The 16,288-nt window shown below is 48.3% G+C and overlaps 2 protein-coding genes across 2 annotated transcripts; one reads left to right on the forward strand and one right to left on the reverse strand.

Annotated features, from left to right (window-relative positions):
• Nucleotides 1-426: 426 nt before the first annotated feature.
• LOC124137308 lies at nucleotides 427-11,491 on the forward strand. Its single transcript, XM_046503542.2, has 5 exons — nucleotides 427-571; nucleotides 3,860-4,129; nucleotides 4,733-4,872; nucleotides 10,831-10,902; nucleotides 11,371-11,491. Exons 2-5 carry the CDS (start codon nucleotides 3,867-3,869, stop codon nucleotides 11,376-11,378), a joined length of 483 nt encoding a protein of 160 aa, XP_046359498.2. The 5' UTR covers nucleotides 427-571; nucleotides 3,860-3,866; the 3' UTR covers nucleotides 11,379-11,491.
• Nucleotides 11,492-13,511: 2,020 nt separating this feature from the next.
• Nucleotides 13,512-15,447, reverse strand: LOC124137332. The gene is made up of 2 exons (XM_046503593.2): nucleotides 15,305-15,447; nucleotides 13,512-14,558 (listed from the first exon to the last, which is right to left on the reverse strand). The coding sequence occupies exon 2, from the start codon at nucleotides 14,548-14,550 to the stop codon at nucleotides 13,780-13,782; it is 771 nt and encodes a 256-aa protein (XP_046359549.1). The 5' UTR covers nucleotides 14,551-14,558; nucleotides 15,305-15,447; the 3' UTR covers nucleotides 13,512-13,779.
• Between the last annotated feature and the right edge of the window lie 841 nt (nucleotides 15,448-16,288).

The following is a 16,288-nucleotide window of genomic DNA, read 5'->3' on the forward strand; positions in this document are numbered from 1 at the left end:
GTACATTGCTCTAGATGCCTGATCTGTCAGTCTCTTTATTGCCTTACAGAATCTACCAGTGTTTGTAAATAAAATACCAAGGTAAACATATTCTTTAACAACATGAAGAAACGAGCCATTTAACATAAACTTGAAGACTCTATTTGTGGAGCGCTGTGGACGTAAGGACGTTTCAGAGTTACTTCTTGACCCTTCATCAGGTGAATGAAAAGACAAATATTGGTTTGACTGTCCGACTATAACATGTGACAGTTTATCGCTAATAGTCAGTCGTCATACAGATGTTTGATATGGAGCATGGCTGCCCGTGTATGGCCGGCGGGGCGGAACACCGGCCTCTTGTTTGCACATCAACATGAAGGTGCTAGATTTATGCTGCAGTATCATGTTGTGCAGTTATCTATACCACGCCAGCCTGCATCCGGGACATCACACATAGCGGGATGAGGAACACATGTGGCGCTGTGTAATGGGTTTTCACACAAACCTCCGCTCACGACTTTAACACCCCGAGTATTTAAAAGTCCAAAGTATTATCAAACAATGCTCAGAGCCAGACATCCCGATAAAGGTAGGTCTATGATTATTGTGTCGACTGATGCGGTTGAAATACTCACGTCAACCTTACTCGCACCACTGACACAGTCTTCTAGCTGTTTCGACTGTCCTCCTACTGCTGTAACTACCGTACCTTTATTCTAGACGCTTTCGCTGTCTTGTCTGTAGCGACTATTTCCCTACTGAAGTATTCTATCTGTCACGACGGTCTCCCTACAGCTGTGACTGTCTTGTGTCTGTAGCGACTGTTTTCTGACTGTATTCTATCTGTCACGACGGTCTCCCTACAGCTGTGACTGTCTTGTGTCTGTAGCGACTGTCTCCTGACTGTATTCTATCTGTCACGACGGTCTCCCTACAGCTGTGACTATCTTGTGTCTGAAGCGACTGTTTTCTGACTGTATTCTATCTTTCACGACGGTTTCCCTCAAGCTGTGGTGTCTTGTGTCTGTAGCGACTATTTCCCCTACTGAAGTATTCTATCTGTCACGACGGTCTCCCTACAGCTGTGACTGTCTTGTGTCTGAAGCGACTGTTTTTTGACTGTATTCTATCTGTCACGACGGTCTCCCTACAGCTGTGACTGTCTTGTGTCTGTAGCGACTGTTTTCTGACTGTATTCTATCTGTCACGACGGTCTCCCTACAGCTGTGACTGTCTTGTGTCTGTAGCGACTGTCTCCTGACTGTATTCTATCTGTCACGACGGTCTCCCTACAGCTGTGACTGTCTTGTGTCTGAAGCGACTGTTTTCTGACTGTATTCTATCTTTCACGACGGTTTCCCTACAGCTGTGGTGTCTTGTGTCTGAAGCGACTATTTCCCTACTGAAGTATTCTATCTGTCACGACGGTCTCCCTACAGCTGTGACTGTCTTGTGTCTGAAGCGACTGTTTTCTGACTGTATTCTATCTGTCACGACGGTCTCCCTACAGCTGTGACTGTCTTGTGTCTGTAGCGACTGTTTTCTGACTGTATTCTATCTGTCACGACGGTCTCCTTACAGCTGTGACTGTCTGGTGTCTGTAGCGACTGTTTTCTGACTGTATTCTATCTGTCACGACGGTCTCCCTACAGCTGTGACTGTCTGGTGTCTGTAGCGACTGTTTTCTGACTGTATTCTATCTGTCACGACGGTCTCCTTACAGCTGTGACTGTCTTGTGTCTGTAGCGACTGTCTCCTGACTGTATTCTATCTGTCACGACGGTCTCCTTACAGCTGTGACTGTCTTGTGTCTGTAGCGACTGTCTCCTGACTGTATTCTATCTGTCACGACGGTCTCCCTACAGCTGTGACTGTCTTGTGTCTGTAGCGACTGTTTTCTGACTGTATTCTATCTGTCACGACGGTCTCCCTACAGCTGTGACTGTCTTGTGTCTGTAGCGACTGTCTCCTGACTGTATTCTATCTGTCACGACGGTCTCCCTACAGCTGTGACTGTCTTGTGTCTGAAGCGACTGTTTTCTGACTGTATTCTATCTTTCACGACGGTTTCCCTACAGCTGTGGTGTCTTGTGTCTGAAGCGACTATTTCCCTACTGAAGTATTCTATCTGTCACGACGGTCTCCCTACAGCTGTGACTGTCTTGTGTCTGAAGCGACTGTTTTCTGACTGTATTCTATCTGTCACGACGGTCTCCCTACAGCTGTGACTGTCTTGTGTCTGTAGCGACTGTTTTCTGACTGTATTCTATCTGTCACGACGGTCTCCTTACAGCTGTGACTGTCTGGTGTCTGTAGCGACTGTTTTCTGACTGTATTCTATCTGTCACGACGGTCTCCCTACAGCTGTGACTGTCTGGTGTCTGTAGCGACTGTTTTCTGACTGTATTCTATCTGTCACGACGGTCTCCTTACAGCTGTGACTGTCTTGTGTCTGTAGCGACTGTCTCCTGACTGTATTCTATCTGTCACGACGGTCTCCTTACAGCTGTGACTGTCTTGTGTCTGTAGCGACTGTCTCCTGACTGTATTCTATCTGTCACGACGGTCTCCCTACAGCTGTGACTGTCTTGTGTCTGAAGCGACTGTTTTCTGACTGTATTCTATCTGTCACGACGGTCTCCTTACAGCTGTGGTGTCTTGTGTCTGAAGCGACTGTTTTCTGACTGTATTCTATCTGTCACGACGGTCTCCCTACAGCCGTGACTGTCTTGTGTCTGTAGCGACTGTCTCCTGACTGTATTCTAACTGTCACGACGATCTCCCTACAGCTGTGACTGTCTTGTGTCTGTAGCGACTGTTTTCTGACTGTATTCTAACTGTCACGACGGTCTCCTTACAGCTGTGACTGTCTTGTGTCTGTAGCGACTGTCTCCTGACTGTATTCTAACTGTCACGACGATCTCCCTACAGCTGTGACTGTCTTGTGTCTGTAGCGACTGTTTTCTGACTGTATTCTAACTGTCACGACGGTCTCCTTACAGCTGTGACTGTCTTGTGTCTGTAGCGACTGTTTCCTGACTGAAGTATTCAAACTGTCACGACTGTCTCTTAACAGTGACAGTGCTTAATCCGGGGTGACAGTGGTTAATCCGAGATGACAGTGGTTAATTCGAGGTGACAGTTGTTAATCCGAGGTGTCAGTGGTCAATCCGAGGTGACAGTGGTTAATCCGAGGTGACAATGTTTAAACCGAGGTGGTAGTGGTTAAACCGAGGTGACAGTGGTTAATCCGGGGTGACAGTGGTTAATCTGAGGTGACAGTGGTTAATCTGAGGTTGCAGTGGTTAAACCGACGTGACAGTGCTTAAACCGAGGTGACAGGGCTTAAACCGAAGTGACAGTGCTTAAACCGAGGTTACAGTGCTTGAACCGAGGTGACAGTGCTTAAACCGACGTGACAGGGCTTAAGCCGATGTGACAGTGCTTAAACCGAGGTGACAGGGCTTCAACCGAAGTGGCAGTGCTCGAACCGAGGTGACAGTGCTTGATCCGCGGTGACAGTGCTTTAACCGGAGTGACAGTGCTTAAACCGAAGTAGTAGTGCTTTAACCGGAGTGGCAGTGCTTGAACCGAGGTGACAGGGCTTAAAGGCCGTCACACTGGATGTATAACTCCGCACAGGGAGTAATGGAAGCATGATTTAAGTTATGAATAATGACAGTGGCCAGTGGCTGGGGAGACTCCTTGGGACGAAGACGTTTCCTATGCACACTGATAACTTGAAGTCACTATGACTGACGCAACTATAGCTCAGCATGCAAAATTATGGAGGGTCTCGTTGATCCTACTTCCGGAAACAACAGATTCTCATGGTTTCTCCATGACAGCATTTCTCAGGATTTGACCTCATTTTCAGTGTGAGAATGAAGCTGGTGTTTCTTCTATGTTTGACCGCTGTCCTGGTCGCCATGGGAACGGATGGATGGGGACGCAGACGCTGGGGCATACGGGTCCGAGTTCCCCGCTTCCGAGTTCCCCGCTTCCGAGTTCCGCGCTTCCGGGTTCGGCGCTTCCGGATTCCTCTCCGGACACTGAAACCGTTCATCAAGCCAGTCTTGGGTACCGTGGCTAAAACATATTTCAGACCATATCACACTGGAATAAAGGTTGGATGTGGTCTTTACAGGTATTTAAAGTGAATGTCTTTATTTAAATCATACAACTACATAGTCTCGTGTTATGCCGATCTTGTTGTCGTGTTAAAGATGATTTTCACCAACACTCGAACTTTATCAGGTCGCGACACCAAGAACGTGTTTCAAACATTGTCCCCGTGTGTGCGGTGACACCCTCGAGACATTGTTTGAGTCTAGAACTGTTGTTTACTTCCTCTTCCCGGCGGAATGTTTCGTTTGTGGATTTGATTATCAGTATTTTGTTCCTGTGCCTTTGATATTAATTAGCCTTATGTTATAAAATATCTTCTCTTTCGTTGAATACATTCACTTTGTTTTATCTTCAACTCGAAATCCGTGACTCGATAGGTCCTTTAAGACTTTTAGGTTCGGCAGAATCTTGATAACCTTTACTTCATTGATGGCCTTCAGCGGCACCCCGGTTGTCTGGAACCCTGGCTAACTCAGCATGTACCTCATGGTCCCCATAAGTGTACTTATTGATCTTATTCATATTCAGAATTCTTGCACGAACTGTTTTAAAATATCTTTAATACACTTAACATCTTTAATCTAAAGTGTACAATTATTGCAATCTTAAACTACTCCTACAGAAAGTTTACTGGGCGTGAGGTTCAGACTTTGGACGCCAACACGGATGGGTTAGTGGATAGGTCCGAGGCCGCGAGTTATTTCGGCGTGGACCACAACGACGCCCAACTTGATCACTTCATGAACATGGCGGATGCGAAACGTGAGTTGCTGCAGACGTGACGCTAGTGGTAGCTGCAGACGTGACGCTTGTGGTAGCTGCAGACGTGACGCTAGTGGTAGCTGCAGACGTGACGCTAGTGATAGCTGCAGACGTGACGCTAGTGATAGCTGTAGACGTGACGCTAGTGGTAGCTGTAGACGTGAAGCTAGTGGTAGCTGCAGACGTGACGCTAGTGATAGCTGTAGACGTGACGCTAGTGGTAGCTGCAGACGTGACGCTAGTGGTAGCTGCAGACGTGACGCTAGTGATAGCTGCAGACGTGACGCTAGTGATAGCTGCAGACGTGACGCTAGTGGTAGCTGCAGACGTGACGCTAGTGGTAGCTGTAGACGTGACGCTAGTGGTAGCTGCAGACGTGACGCTAGTGGTAGCTGTAGACGTGACGCTAGTGGTAGCTCCAGACGTGACGCTAGTGGTAGCTGCAGACGTGACGCTAGTGGTAGCTGCAGACGTGACGCTAGTGGTAGCTGTAGACGTGACGCTAGTGATAGCTGCAGACGTGACGCTAGTGATAGCTGCAGACGTGACGCTTGTGGTAGCTGCAGACGTGACGCTAGTGATAGCTGCAGACGTGACGCTAGTGGTAGCTGCAGACGTGACGCTAGTGATAGCTGCAGACGTGACGCTAGTGATAGCTGTAGACGTGACTCTAGTGGTAGCTGTAGTCGTGTCGCTAGTGATAGCTGCAGACGTGACGCTAGTGGTAGCTGCAGACGTGACGCTAGTGGTAGCTGTAGACGTGAAGCTAGTGGTAGCTGTAGACGTGACGCTAGTGGTAGCTGCAGACGTGACGCTAGTGATAGCTGCAGACGTGACGCTAGTGGTAGCTGCAGACGTGACGCTAGTGGTAGCTGCAGACGTGACGCTAGTGGTAGCTGCAGACGTGACGCTAGTGGTAGCTGCAGACGTGACGCTAGTGATAGCTGTAGACGTGACGCTAGTGGTAGCCGCAGACGTGACGCTAGTGGTAGCTGCAGACGTGACGCTAGTGATAGCTGCAGACGTGACGCTAGTGATAGCTGCAGACGTGACGCTAGTGATAGCTGCAGACGTGAAGCTAGTGGTAGCTGTAGACGTGACGCTAGTGGTAGCTGCAGACGTGACGCTAGTGGTAGCTGCAGACGTGACGCTAGTGGTAGCTGCAGACGTGACGCTAGTGATAGCTGCAGACGTGACGCTAGTGATAGCTGTAGACGTGACGCTAGTGATAGCTGCAGACGTGAAGCTAGTGGTAGCTGTAGACGTGACGCTAGTGGTAGCTGCAGACGTGACGCTAGTGATAGCTGCAGACGTGACGCTAGTGATAGCTGCAGACGTGACGCTAGTGATAGCTGCAGACGTGAAGCTAGTGGTAGCTGTAGACGTGACGCTAGTGGTAGCTGCAGACGTGACCCTAGTGATAGCTGTAGACGTGACGCTAGTGGTAGCTGTAGACGTGAAGCTAGTGGTAGCTGCAGACGTGACGCTAGTGATAGCTGTAGACGTGACGCTAGTGGTAGCTGCAGACGTGAAGCTAGTGGTAGCTGCAGACGTGACGCTAGTGATAGCTGCAGACGTGACGCTAGTGATAGCTGCAGACGTGACGCTAGTGGTAGCTGCAGACGTGACGCTAGTGGTAGCTGTAGACGTGACGCTAGTGGTAGCTGCAGACGTGACGCTAGTGGTAGCTGCAGACGTGACGCTAGTGATAGCTGCAGACGTGACGCTAGTGGTAGCTGTAGACGTGAAGCTAGTGGTAGCTGTAGACGTGACGCTAGTGGTAGCTGCAGACGTGAAGCTAGTGGTAGCTGTAGACGTGACGCTAGTGGTAGCTGCAGACGTGACGCTAGTGGTAGCTGCAGACGTGACGCTAGTGGTAGCTGCAGACGTGACGCTAGTGATAGCTGCAGACGTGACGCTAGTGATAGCTGCAGACGTGACGCTTGTGGTAGCTGCAGACGTGACGCTAGTGATAGCTGCAGACGTGACGCTAGTGGTAGCTGCAGACGTGACGCTAGTGATAGCTGCAGACGTGACGCTAGTGATAGCTGTAGACGTGACGCTAGTGGTAGCTGTAGTCGTGTCGCTAGTGATAGCTGCAGACGTGACGCTAGTGGTAGCTGCAGACGTGACGCTAGTGGTAGCTGTAGACGTGAAGCTAGTGGTAGCTGTAGACGTGACGCTAGTGGTAGCTGCAGACGTGACGCTAGTGATAGCTGCAGACGTGACGCTAGTGGTAGCTGCAGACGTGACGCTAGTGGTAGCTGCAGACGTGACGCTAGTGGTAGCTGCAGACGTGACGCTAGTGGTAGCTGCAGACGTGACGCTAGTGATAGCTGTAGACGTGACGCTAGTGGTAGCCGCAGACGTGACGCTAGTGGTAGCTGCAGACGTGACGCTAGTGATAGCTGCAGACGTGACGCTAGTGATAGCTGCAGACGTGACGCTAGTGATAGCTGCAGACGTGAAGCTAGTGGTAGCTGCAGACGTGACGCTAGTGATAGCTGCAGACGTGACGCTAGTGATAGCTGTAGACGTGACGCTAGTGATAGCTGCAGACGTGAAGCTAGTGGTAGCTGTAGACGTGACGCTAGTGATAGCTGCAGACGTGACGCTAGTGATAGCTGCAGACGTGACGCTAGTGATAGCTGCAGACGTGACGCTAGTGATAGCTGCAGACGTGAAGCTAGTGGTAGCTGCAGACGTGAAGCTAGTGGTAGCTGCAGACGTGACGCTAGTGGTAGCTGCAGACGTGACGCTAGTGATAGCTGCAGACGTGACGCTAGTGATAGCTGTAGACGTGACGCTAGTGGTAGCTGTAGACGTGAAGCTAGTGGTAGCTGCAGACGTGACGCTAGTGATAGCTGCAGACGTGACGCTAGTGGTAGCTGCAGACGTGACGCTAGTGGTAGCTGCAGACGTGACGCTAGTGATAGCTGCAGACGTGACGCTAGTGATAGCTGCAGACGTGACGCTAGTGGTAGCTGTAGACGTGACGCTAGTGGTAGCTCCAGACGTGACGCTAGTGGTAGCTGCAGACGTGACGCTAGTGATAGCTGCAGACGTGACGCTAGTGGTAGCTGCAGACGTGAAGCTAGTGGTAGCTGTAGACGTGACGCTAGTGGTAGCTGCAGACGTGACGCTAGTGGTAGCTGTAGACGTGACGCTAGTGGTAGCTGCAGACGTGAAGCTAGTGGTAGCTGCAGACGTGACGCTAGTGATAGCTGTAGACTTGACGCTAGTGATAGCTGTAGACGTGACCTTAGTGGTAGCTGTAGACGTGACGCTAGTGATAGCTGCAGACGTGACGCTAGTGATAGCTGCAGACGTGACCCTAGTGGTAGCTGTAGACGTGACGCTAGTGATAGCTGCAGACGTGACGCTAGTGGTAGCTCCAGACGTGACGCGACGTGGTAGCTGCAGACGTGACGCTAGTGGTAGCTCCAGACGTGACGCTAGTGGTAGCTGCAGACGTGACGCTAGTGGTAGCTGTAGACGTGACGCTAGTGGTAGCTGCAGACGTGAAGCTAGTGATAGCTGCAGACGTGACGCTAGTGGTAGCTGCAGACGTGACGCTAGTGGTAGCTGCAGACGTGACGCTAGTGGTAGCTGCAGACGTGACGCTAGTGGTAGCTGCAGACGTGACGCTAGTGGTAGCTGCAGACGTGACGCTAGTGATAGCTGTAGACGTGACGCTAGTGGTAGCTGCAGACGTGACGCTAGTGGTAGCTGTAGACGTGAAGCTAGTGGTAGCTGCAGACGTGAAGCTAGTGGTAGCTGCAGACGTGACGCTAGTGGTAGCTGCAGACGTGACGCTAGTGATAGCTGTAGACGTGACGCTAGTGGTAGCTGCAGACGTGACGCTAGTGGTAGCTGCAGACGTGACGCTAGTGGTAGCTGTAGACGTGAAGCTAGTGGTAGCTGCAGACGTGACGCTAGTGGTAGCTGTAGACGTGACGCTAGTGGTAGCTGCAGACGTGACGCTAGTGGTAGCTGTAGACGTGACGCTAGTGGTAGCTGCAGACGTGACGCTAGTGATAGCTGCAGACGTGACGCTAGTGATAGCTGCAGACGTGACGCTAGTGATAGCTGCAGACGTGACGCTAGTGGTAGCTGCAGACGTGACGCTAGTGATAGCTGCAGACGTGACGCTAGTGATAGCTGTAGACGTGACGCTAGTCGTAGCTGCAGACGTGACGCTAGTGGTAGCTGTAGACGTGAAGCTAGTGGTAGCTGCAGACGTGACGCTAGTGGTAGCTGCAGACGTGACGCTAGTGGTAGCTGCAGACGTGACGCTAGTGATAGCTGCAGACGTGACGCTAGTGGTAGCTGTAGACGTGAAGCTAGTGGTAGCTGTAGACGTGACGCTAGTGGTAGCTGTAGACGTGACGCTAGTGGTAGCTGCAGACGTGACGCTAGTGGTAGCTGTAGACGTGACGCTAGTGGTAGCTGCAGACGTGAAGCTAGTGGTAGCTGCAGACGTGACGCTAGTGATAGCTGCAGACGTGACGCTAGTGATAGCTGCAGACGTGACGCTAGTGGTAGCTGCAGACGTGACGCTAGTGATAGCTGTAGACGTGAAGCTAGTGATAGCTGCAGACGTGACGCTAGTGATAGCTGTAGACGTGACGCTAGTCGTAGCTGCAGACGTGACGCTAGTGGTAGCTGTAGACGTGAAGCTAGTGGTAGCTGCAGACGTGAAGCTAGTGGTAGCTGCAGACGTGACGCTAGTGGTAGCTGCAGACGTGACGCTAGTGGTAGCTGCAGACGTGACGCTAGTGGTAGCTGCAGACGTGACGCTAGTGGTAGCTGCAGACGTGACGCTAGTGATAGCTGCAGACGTGAAGCTAGTGATAGCTGCAGACGTGACGCTAGTGGTAGCTGCAGACGTGACGCTAGTGGTAGCTGTAGACGTGAAGCTAGTGGTAGCTGCAGACATGACGCTAGTGGTAGCTGCAGACGTGACGCTAGTGATAGCTGCAGACGTGACCTTAGCGGTAGCTGCAGACGTGTCGCTAGTGGTAGCTGTAGACGTGACGCTAGTGATAGCTGCAGACGTGACGCTAGTGGTAGCTGCAGACGTGACGCTAGTGATAGCTGCAGACGTGACGCTAGTGGTAGCTGCAGACGTGACGCTAGTGATAGCTGCAGACGTGACGCTAGTGATAGCTGCAGACGTGACGCTAGTGATAGCTGCAGACGTGACGCTAGTGATAGCTGCAGACGTGACCTTAGTGGTAGCTGTAGACGTGACGCTAGTGATAGCTGTAGACTTGACGCTAGTGATAGCTGTAGACGTGACGCTAGTGATAGCTGCAGACGTGTCGCTAGTGATAGCTGCAGACGTGACCCTAGTGGTAGCTGCAGACGTGACGCTAGTGATAGCTGCAGACGTGACGCTAGTGATAGCTGCAGACGTGAAGCTAGTGATAGCTGCAGACGTGACGCTAGTGGTAGCTGCAGACGTGACCCTAGTGGTAGCTGCAGACGTGACGCTAGTGATAGCTGCAGACGTGACGCTAGTGTTAGCTGCAGATTTGAACACAGTTTGTTTAGCTGACACAGTTTAAATTACTAGGTCGTTATCTCGACGAGAAATGCGTGAATTAACATTTAAAGTCGCTTTGTGTTTTCGCGTATAGCGACATCTTAACTCAATGACGGTGGACGTGCAGTTTTAACTCAGCACGTTTTATGTTTGGACGGTGGCAAATACCTTTAGAAAAGAATGACAGATACCTTCATAAAAGACACTTTGGAAGATCCCTATTTACTCACCATATTTCAATAGTACGATTCAAATACTATTGTCCAAACACTGTGGTTTAATCCACATGGTATTAACAACATGGAAAAACTAAACTATTGCCCACCACACAGACAAACTCCACGTGAATATACCCAGACTACTGGCCGCGTGCACATCCTCAGATTGTTGTTTTCTGTTCTGTTTGAAAGGTGATGGCACCGTGGATCTGGACGAGTTCTTTGATGCGGCGCTGGCGTTCGAGGACCCAACTCCGGAAGCTGGTAATTAAAGTTTACTTGTCGCTCACATTTCTTCCGTTTCGAGTTGTTCCCTCAAACTTGGATGACGTGGCAGTCAGCAATGTACCAGCAACATCACGACGACCCGAATCATTACAGTCGCCACTTACAAGCGTAGGCTACAGGAGATCTCTTCTCAAAACGAACAGCACATGACGCACGATACCTCTCGTGTAAATGCAGTTTGAGTGTGCGTGCGTGCGTGCGTGCGTGCGTGCGTGCGTGCGCGTATGTGTTCGCGTGTGCACGTAACATAGGAACATGTTGGTTAATATATCATTGTGTCGTGGAAAGTCTTTAACCCGTATTTTTCATTGAGTTAAACTAAATCAAATCACTGGCGTATGCATGGAATAATGATATGGTGGCATGGCCAACACATTCGGTTCCGGGTATGACACCGTCACTACAGCAGTTCACAAATGACATATGTCGACTGATATGTTGCAGCCCCGTGATCGACTGACTGAATCCAGAACGAGGCTGCAGAATGTCCACCTGTACAAAGACCCCCTTCTCCTCTTGTTGTTATTGGCGTTATGTGTGCATTGAATAAACTTTCACTGTTACATTTTGATTGTTTGTTTGTTTGTTTAAACGTTTGTTTGTTCTACCCCGGATATCACGGTCGGGTGCACATGTACTGGAATGGCGAACACTCATGCGGTGTATTCCTGAAAACTTCACATTTATAACGCGGAGTTGTGTTGTATTGGTCAGGAACTGTTAGGTGCAATCGCATCTTCGAGTTAAAGTAAACTACGTTTATAACGAACACGCTTATAATGAACTGACGGATATAACGAAATGTATTTTGATCCCGCCCATTTGCTGTATATTTGCGGTATATATGCTTTATATATGCTTATAACGAACTACGGTTATAACGAACTAAAATTAGTGGTCTCTCTGACTTCATTATAACCGTTATTTACTGTATTTACTATAGTCTTCAAAGACGTTTAAGGAAGAGCTGCGCATTGGTTGTTGGCACTGGAGACGCGTGCTGCGGGTGCGAAACTGACAAAGCGCAAGTCGAGTCTCCCGGTGGGAAAAAACAAATGAAATAGTTATTTTTATTTTTATGCGGCGATCAGCAGTAATCCAGCTCCATCACAGCGACCTGTAAACACTCAAATCAATCAAATATCAACAATTCATAATGATATCAGCACTCAGTCGGGGTTCGGCTACACGCAAACAGCAGAGTGACGGACTCTCACCATCCGATCCATTTAGTCGCTTCTTACAACATTCGCGGATGAAAAGTGTGTGCGTGCGTGTGCGTGTGCGTGCGTGTGCGTGCGCGTGACAAAGTTGGGAGGGGGGAGAGGCTTTCTTAGGCATACATAACATTCTACATGTGGTCGCTGTATGGCGGGCATAGTGTCAACGTTAACCAATCTGGCCCCGCGCTTGGACAAACATCAGCTACCGGGGATCTCATCTGACCCGCAATCCACACGGATCAGTTCCATGTCGTGTATCATCGGATTCTATAAAAATTACCATTTCCTGACAAATCACATCTGATTCTTTGAAGATTACCATTTCCTGACATATCACATCTGATTCTATAAAGATTACAATAACCTAACACATAACATCTGATTCTATGAAGATTACCATTTCCTGACAAATCACATCTGATTCTATGAAGATAACCATTCCTGACAAATCACATCTGATTCTATGAAGATTACCATTTCCTGACACATCACATCTGATTCTATAAAGATTACGATTTCCTGACACATCACATCTGATTCTATGACGATTACCATTTCCTGACACATCACATCTGATTCTATAAAGATTACGATTTCCTGACATATCACATCTGATTCTATAAAGATTACCATTTCCTGACAAATCACATCTGATTCTATAAAGATTACCATTTCCAAGTCTTACAATATTTGAAACAGTTGTAGTTGCCGTTGCCCATAGACAAACAATTGAAAGAAGGGAACGTAAAATCACTTTATGTAAACTCATATATCACCTTCGGATGTTCAGCATTCTTTTTAGCTATTATAGAAGAGTCTGTGGTTTGTTTGTATGTTTTTAACGCCAAACTATACGACAGCAGCCTGTAAACAATCGAATCTAGACCAGACAATCCAGTGACTGATATCATGAGCATCGATCTACGCCGTCAATCTACTTCACGTATTATCAACCAAGTCCCCGAAACTGACCACCGGATCCGCTAACATACCCCTGACGGCAAACTGGGGACATATTCAAACCCCGAATCCCCACGGGTGACACAGCAAAGAGTCTAGAGCCACGGAAACTGACGATCTTGACCGAGGCGTCTCCGGTGGCCTCCCGCACTACATGCGTCAGTTAGAGTGGTTCATGTTTACGGGGACGGTCGGGTAGCCTAGTGGTTAAAGCGTTCGCTCATGACGCCGGAGACCCGGGTTCGATTCCCGACATGGGTACAATGTGTGAAGCCCATTTTTGGTGTCCCCCGCCGTGATATCGCTGGAATATTGCTAAAAGCGGCGTAAATCATACTCACTCACTCACTCACTCATGTTTACGCTTTTTCGCATCTCTCTTCTATTCAGGTGCAAACAGTATAAAATACAACACATTTCTTTGTTTTTTTAACAACAGCAGTTTTAATGATGTCTTAATATCACACAGTATGACAACACATTATTTCACAAGTGACACTTTGAATAAATGTAAAGGGGGATTTCTTTTAAAAAACGCGATGAACAGTTTTTTTTCTCAGTCTGAGATACTTCCTCAGATTTAAAATGTTTGTATCGCTTCACTCGAGACACGTGACCTTCCAACCTTGGATAATGATCATGTCACTATTTTGTTTGTTTGTCATTAATATTACAAGGCCTCACTCGACACTGATGTATCCTGGGAAATGCCGTACTTAAACTTGAGTTGCCCGGCAACCTTCCACGTGACCTTCTTCCCTTGGATGATGACCATATCGTTGGGGTTGAATCTGCCTTTGGCAGTCTCGTCCTGGAGGATGGTGGCTATGTCACCTTCGGTTACAGTTTGCGACGCGCCGTTGGTCATCCTGACCAGCACTTTACCTCTGATGTGAACCTCGGCGTCAAAGTCGAACTGGCTCTCCGTCTCCGTGACGTACAGGGTGGCCGTGGTGCGGGTGTAGGGCTGAGCCTTCACTGTGGAGTTCAGAGACCACTTGATGGAATGTTTCACCGTGTTGTCGTCCTCCTGTTTGATGTGGACGTCGCTGCCGAAGCTCGCAGTGGATTTGGAGATGCTCTCAGGGACGTCAATGTTGATGCCGACGTCGCCGCTTTTGGAGAAGCCCTTTGTGACGCTGGTCCTGACGACGGCCTCGGTCTCCCTCTCCATCATGAAGGTGTGGCTCTGGACCTCGCCAGTGTTGTTTTCATAGTTGGAAGTGAAGACGACCTGGGAGTTGGTGTTGCTGTTCTGGGATTGTCTGCGTCCTCCATACTGCTGCTGCTGACGCATGCTGCGGGGCGTGAAGCTCGAACTGACGGTGGAGAAGTGGACTTTGTGCCAGTCGATGTCCATCGCCTTGTTGCTGGCGTTTCCGACCCCCACTCGCTGCTCTACCCACTTTCTGATAACAGATTCAAGCTCGATGACTCCCATCTTGATTTCTGAAAGGAAAAATTAAATAAGCTTACAAACACTACCTAAATAATAGCCACAGCCAAAACGATAACAAATCTTTAATAGAGGCCACTGTACGATTCCGACTCCCGCGAAAATGTGTATATACATAACTGCTTCGTTCAAATGAATTATAAAGAAATATTGATGAACACACAGGTGAGCGTGCTGACGTCAGGCATAGCATTATTCACATTGTTACATTATCATGTAATACTCTATATATACCACCTACGTACAATACCTCGACTCGTTTACTACACATGAAACTAAGTTATACTCTTTCAATTATTCTCTGATTCCAAAATAGCGGCTTCCACGATAAAGGAAAATATCCCTTACATGTTACTAAAAATGTTCAACTCCTATTCCCATCTTACGGCAGATATAAGGTATACATGATATTGTCGGTTGGCGATAGGTCCGATTTATGTTCTGTCAGCCCTGATTAAATTTCCCTGCTAAATACCTGAGAAATAATTCCCACATCCTATATATCCTCTTGATATTTAAAAATACCAAAATGAAATTGTATCACATACAGACAAACATATAATTTACTAAGTACAAACATATTAGAAAATGAAATTTTAGAAATATCAAACTCACTTACTCATTTTTGAGATAATCGGTTTTAGAAATATCAAACTCACTTAGATTAATGAGAGTTTGCAAATAAGACACGAAAATAGGTGACGATAACGCATGACTGTATTAAAGTATGTACACCTACCTTGTGTGAGTACTGACACTTAGTATTCAGTGTGAAGGTGGGGAGAGGCAAATACTTGACGAACAGAACGTTTGAAGCTCAGTCTCCGAATGGAAAGCAGTCCTGAAAATAGTGTCCATTTATACCATGTTCTGAAATTAAATATAAATCCATGTCAGACCTGGAATATTCTTCACGTTTTTGATGATCGGGAAATTCTTCAAGTCAGTGGATTTTCCTTTCCATTGTCTGCACGTGCGCGTCGACTGGGGATTTCCTTTTTATTTATATCCACACGTGGACTGTGCAATAAGACTTATGACATCAGTGACGATAATATTATATCCACATCATGTTGCTCTATCACCCGCCTGCCACAGCACGATCTGACCACGCAGGTAACTTGTCAATCAATAAGGAGAGCGCGTACGAGTCTCGCGAGCAGCCGAGAAGCACACACATACATACCCGCCACGGCCGAGCTATAACACACAAGTCTACAACTCTTCTCGTGTACTGCCATAACCCTTCTATCCGTGTAATGTGCTCAGGGCTCGAGTCATGTATACCCGTCGGTATCAATAGCTATGGCTTCACTCTGCTGCGAGTCGTGCCGTACCTTTACTCAACTCGCATGAATGGGATAGATCTACACATTGCTTTGCGGGCTATAAGCCAGTGTAGAGGCTGCCGCGTTGTGAATGATAACACACACAGTTATGTGTTGAGTTAAACGGTAGTGTGGTGTCTTCAGGTCAGTTCTATATGGGAGAAGAGACCCAATGACACAGACTGTAGACGTTTAATACATTACTGAAACACAGGAGCAAGGGTAGGGTGCTGACAAACCAGATCGACCAGACCTCGGGCTAATCTCACTTATGGGCGGTGGAAATAAAGTTACTTTACTTGTATACACTGGACCCTGTCAAAAGCGGAATCTGAATATTGCTAAATGTATTTTGATATGTTTTATTACCATATTCCCGGAGTGCGACGTTCAGG

Source organism: Haliotis rufescens, unplaced genomic scaffold (assembly GCF_023055435.1).
Source record: "Haliotis rufescens isolate VD_foot unplaced genomic scaffold, xgHalRufe1.0.p SCAF_26, whole genome shotgun sequence".
In the NCBI taxonomy this organism is placed as follows: Eukaryota; Metazoa; Mollusca; class Gastropoda; order Lepetellida; family Haliotidae; genus Haliotis; species Haliotis rufescens.

Excerpts from the sequence above, each read along its gene's own strand:
- LOC124137332 (XM_046503593.2), bottom strand. The coding sequence starts at position 14,550 with ATGGGAGTCATCGAGCTTGAATCTGTTATCAGAAAGTGGGTAGAGCAG.
- LOC124137308 (XM_046503542.2), top strand. The coding sequence starts at position 3,867 with ATGAAGCTGGTGTTTCTTCTATGTTTGACCGCTGTCCTGGTCGCCATG. Across the intron at positions 4,130-4,732 it reads GTTGGATGTGGTCTTTACAG|AAAGTTTACTGGGCGTGAGG; the intron begins GTATTTAAAGTG and ends CTACTCCTACAG. Across the intron at positions 4,873-10,830 it reads GAACATGGCGGATGCGAAAC|GTGATGGCACCGTGGATCTG; the intron begins GTGAGTTGCTGC and ends TCTGTTTGAAAG.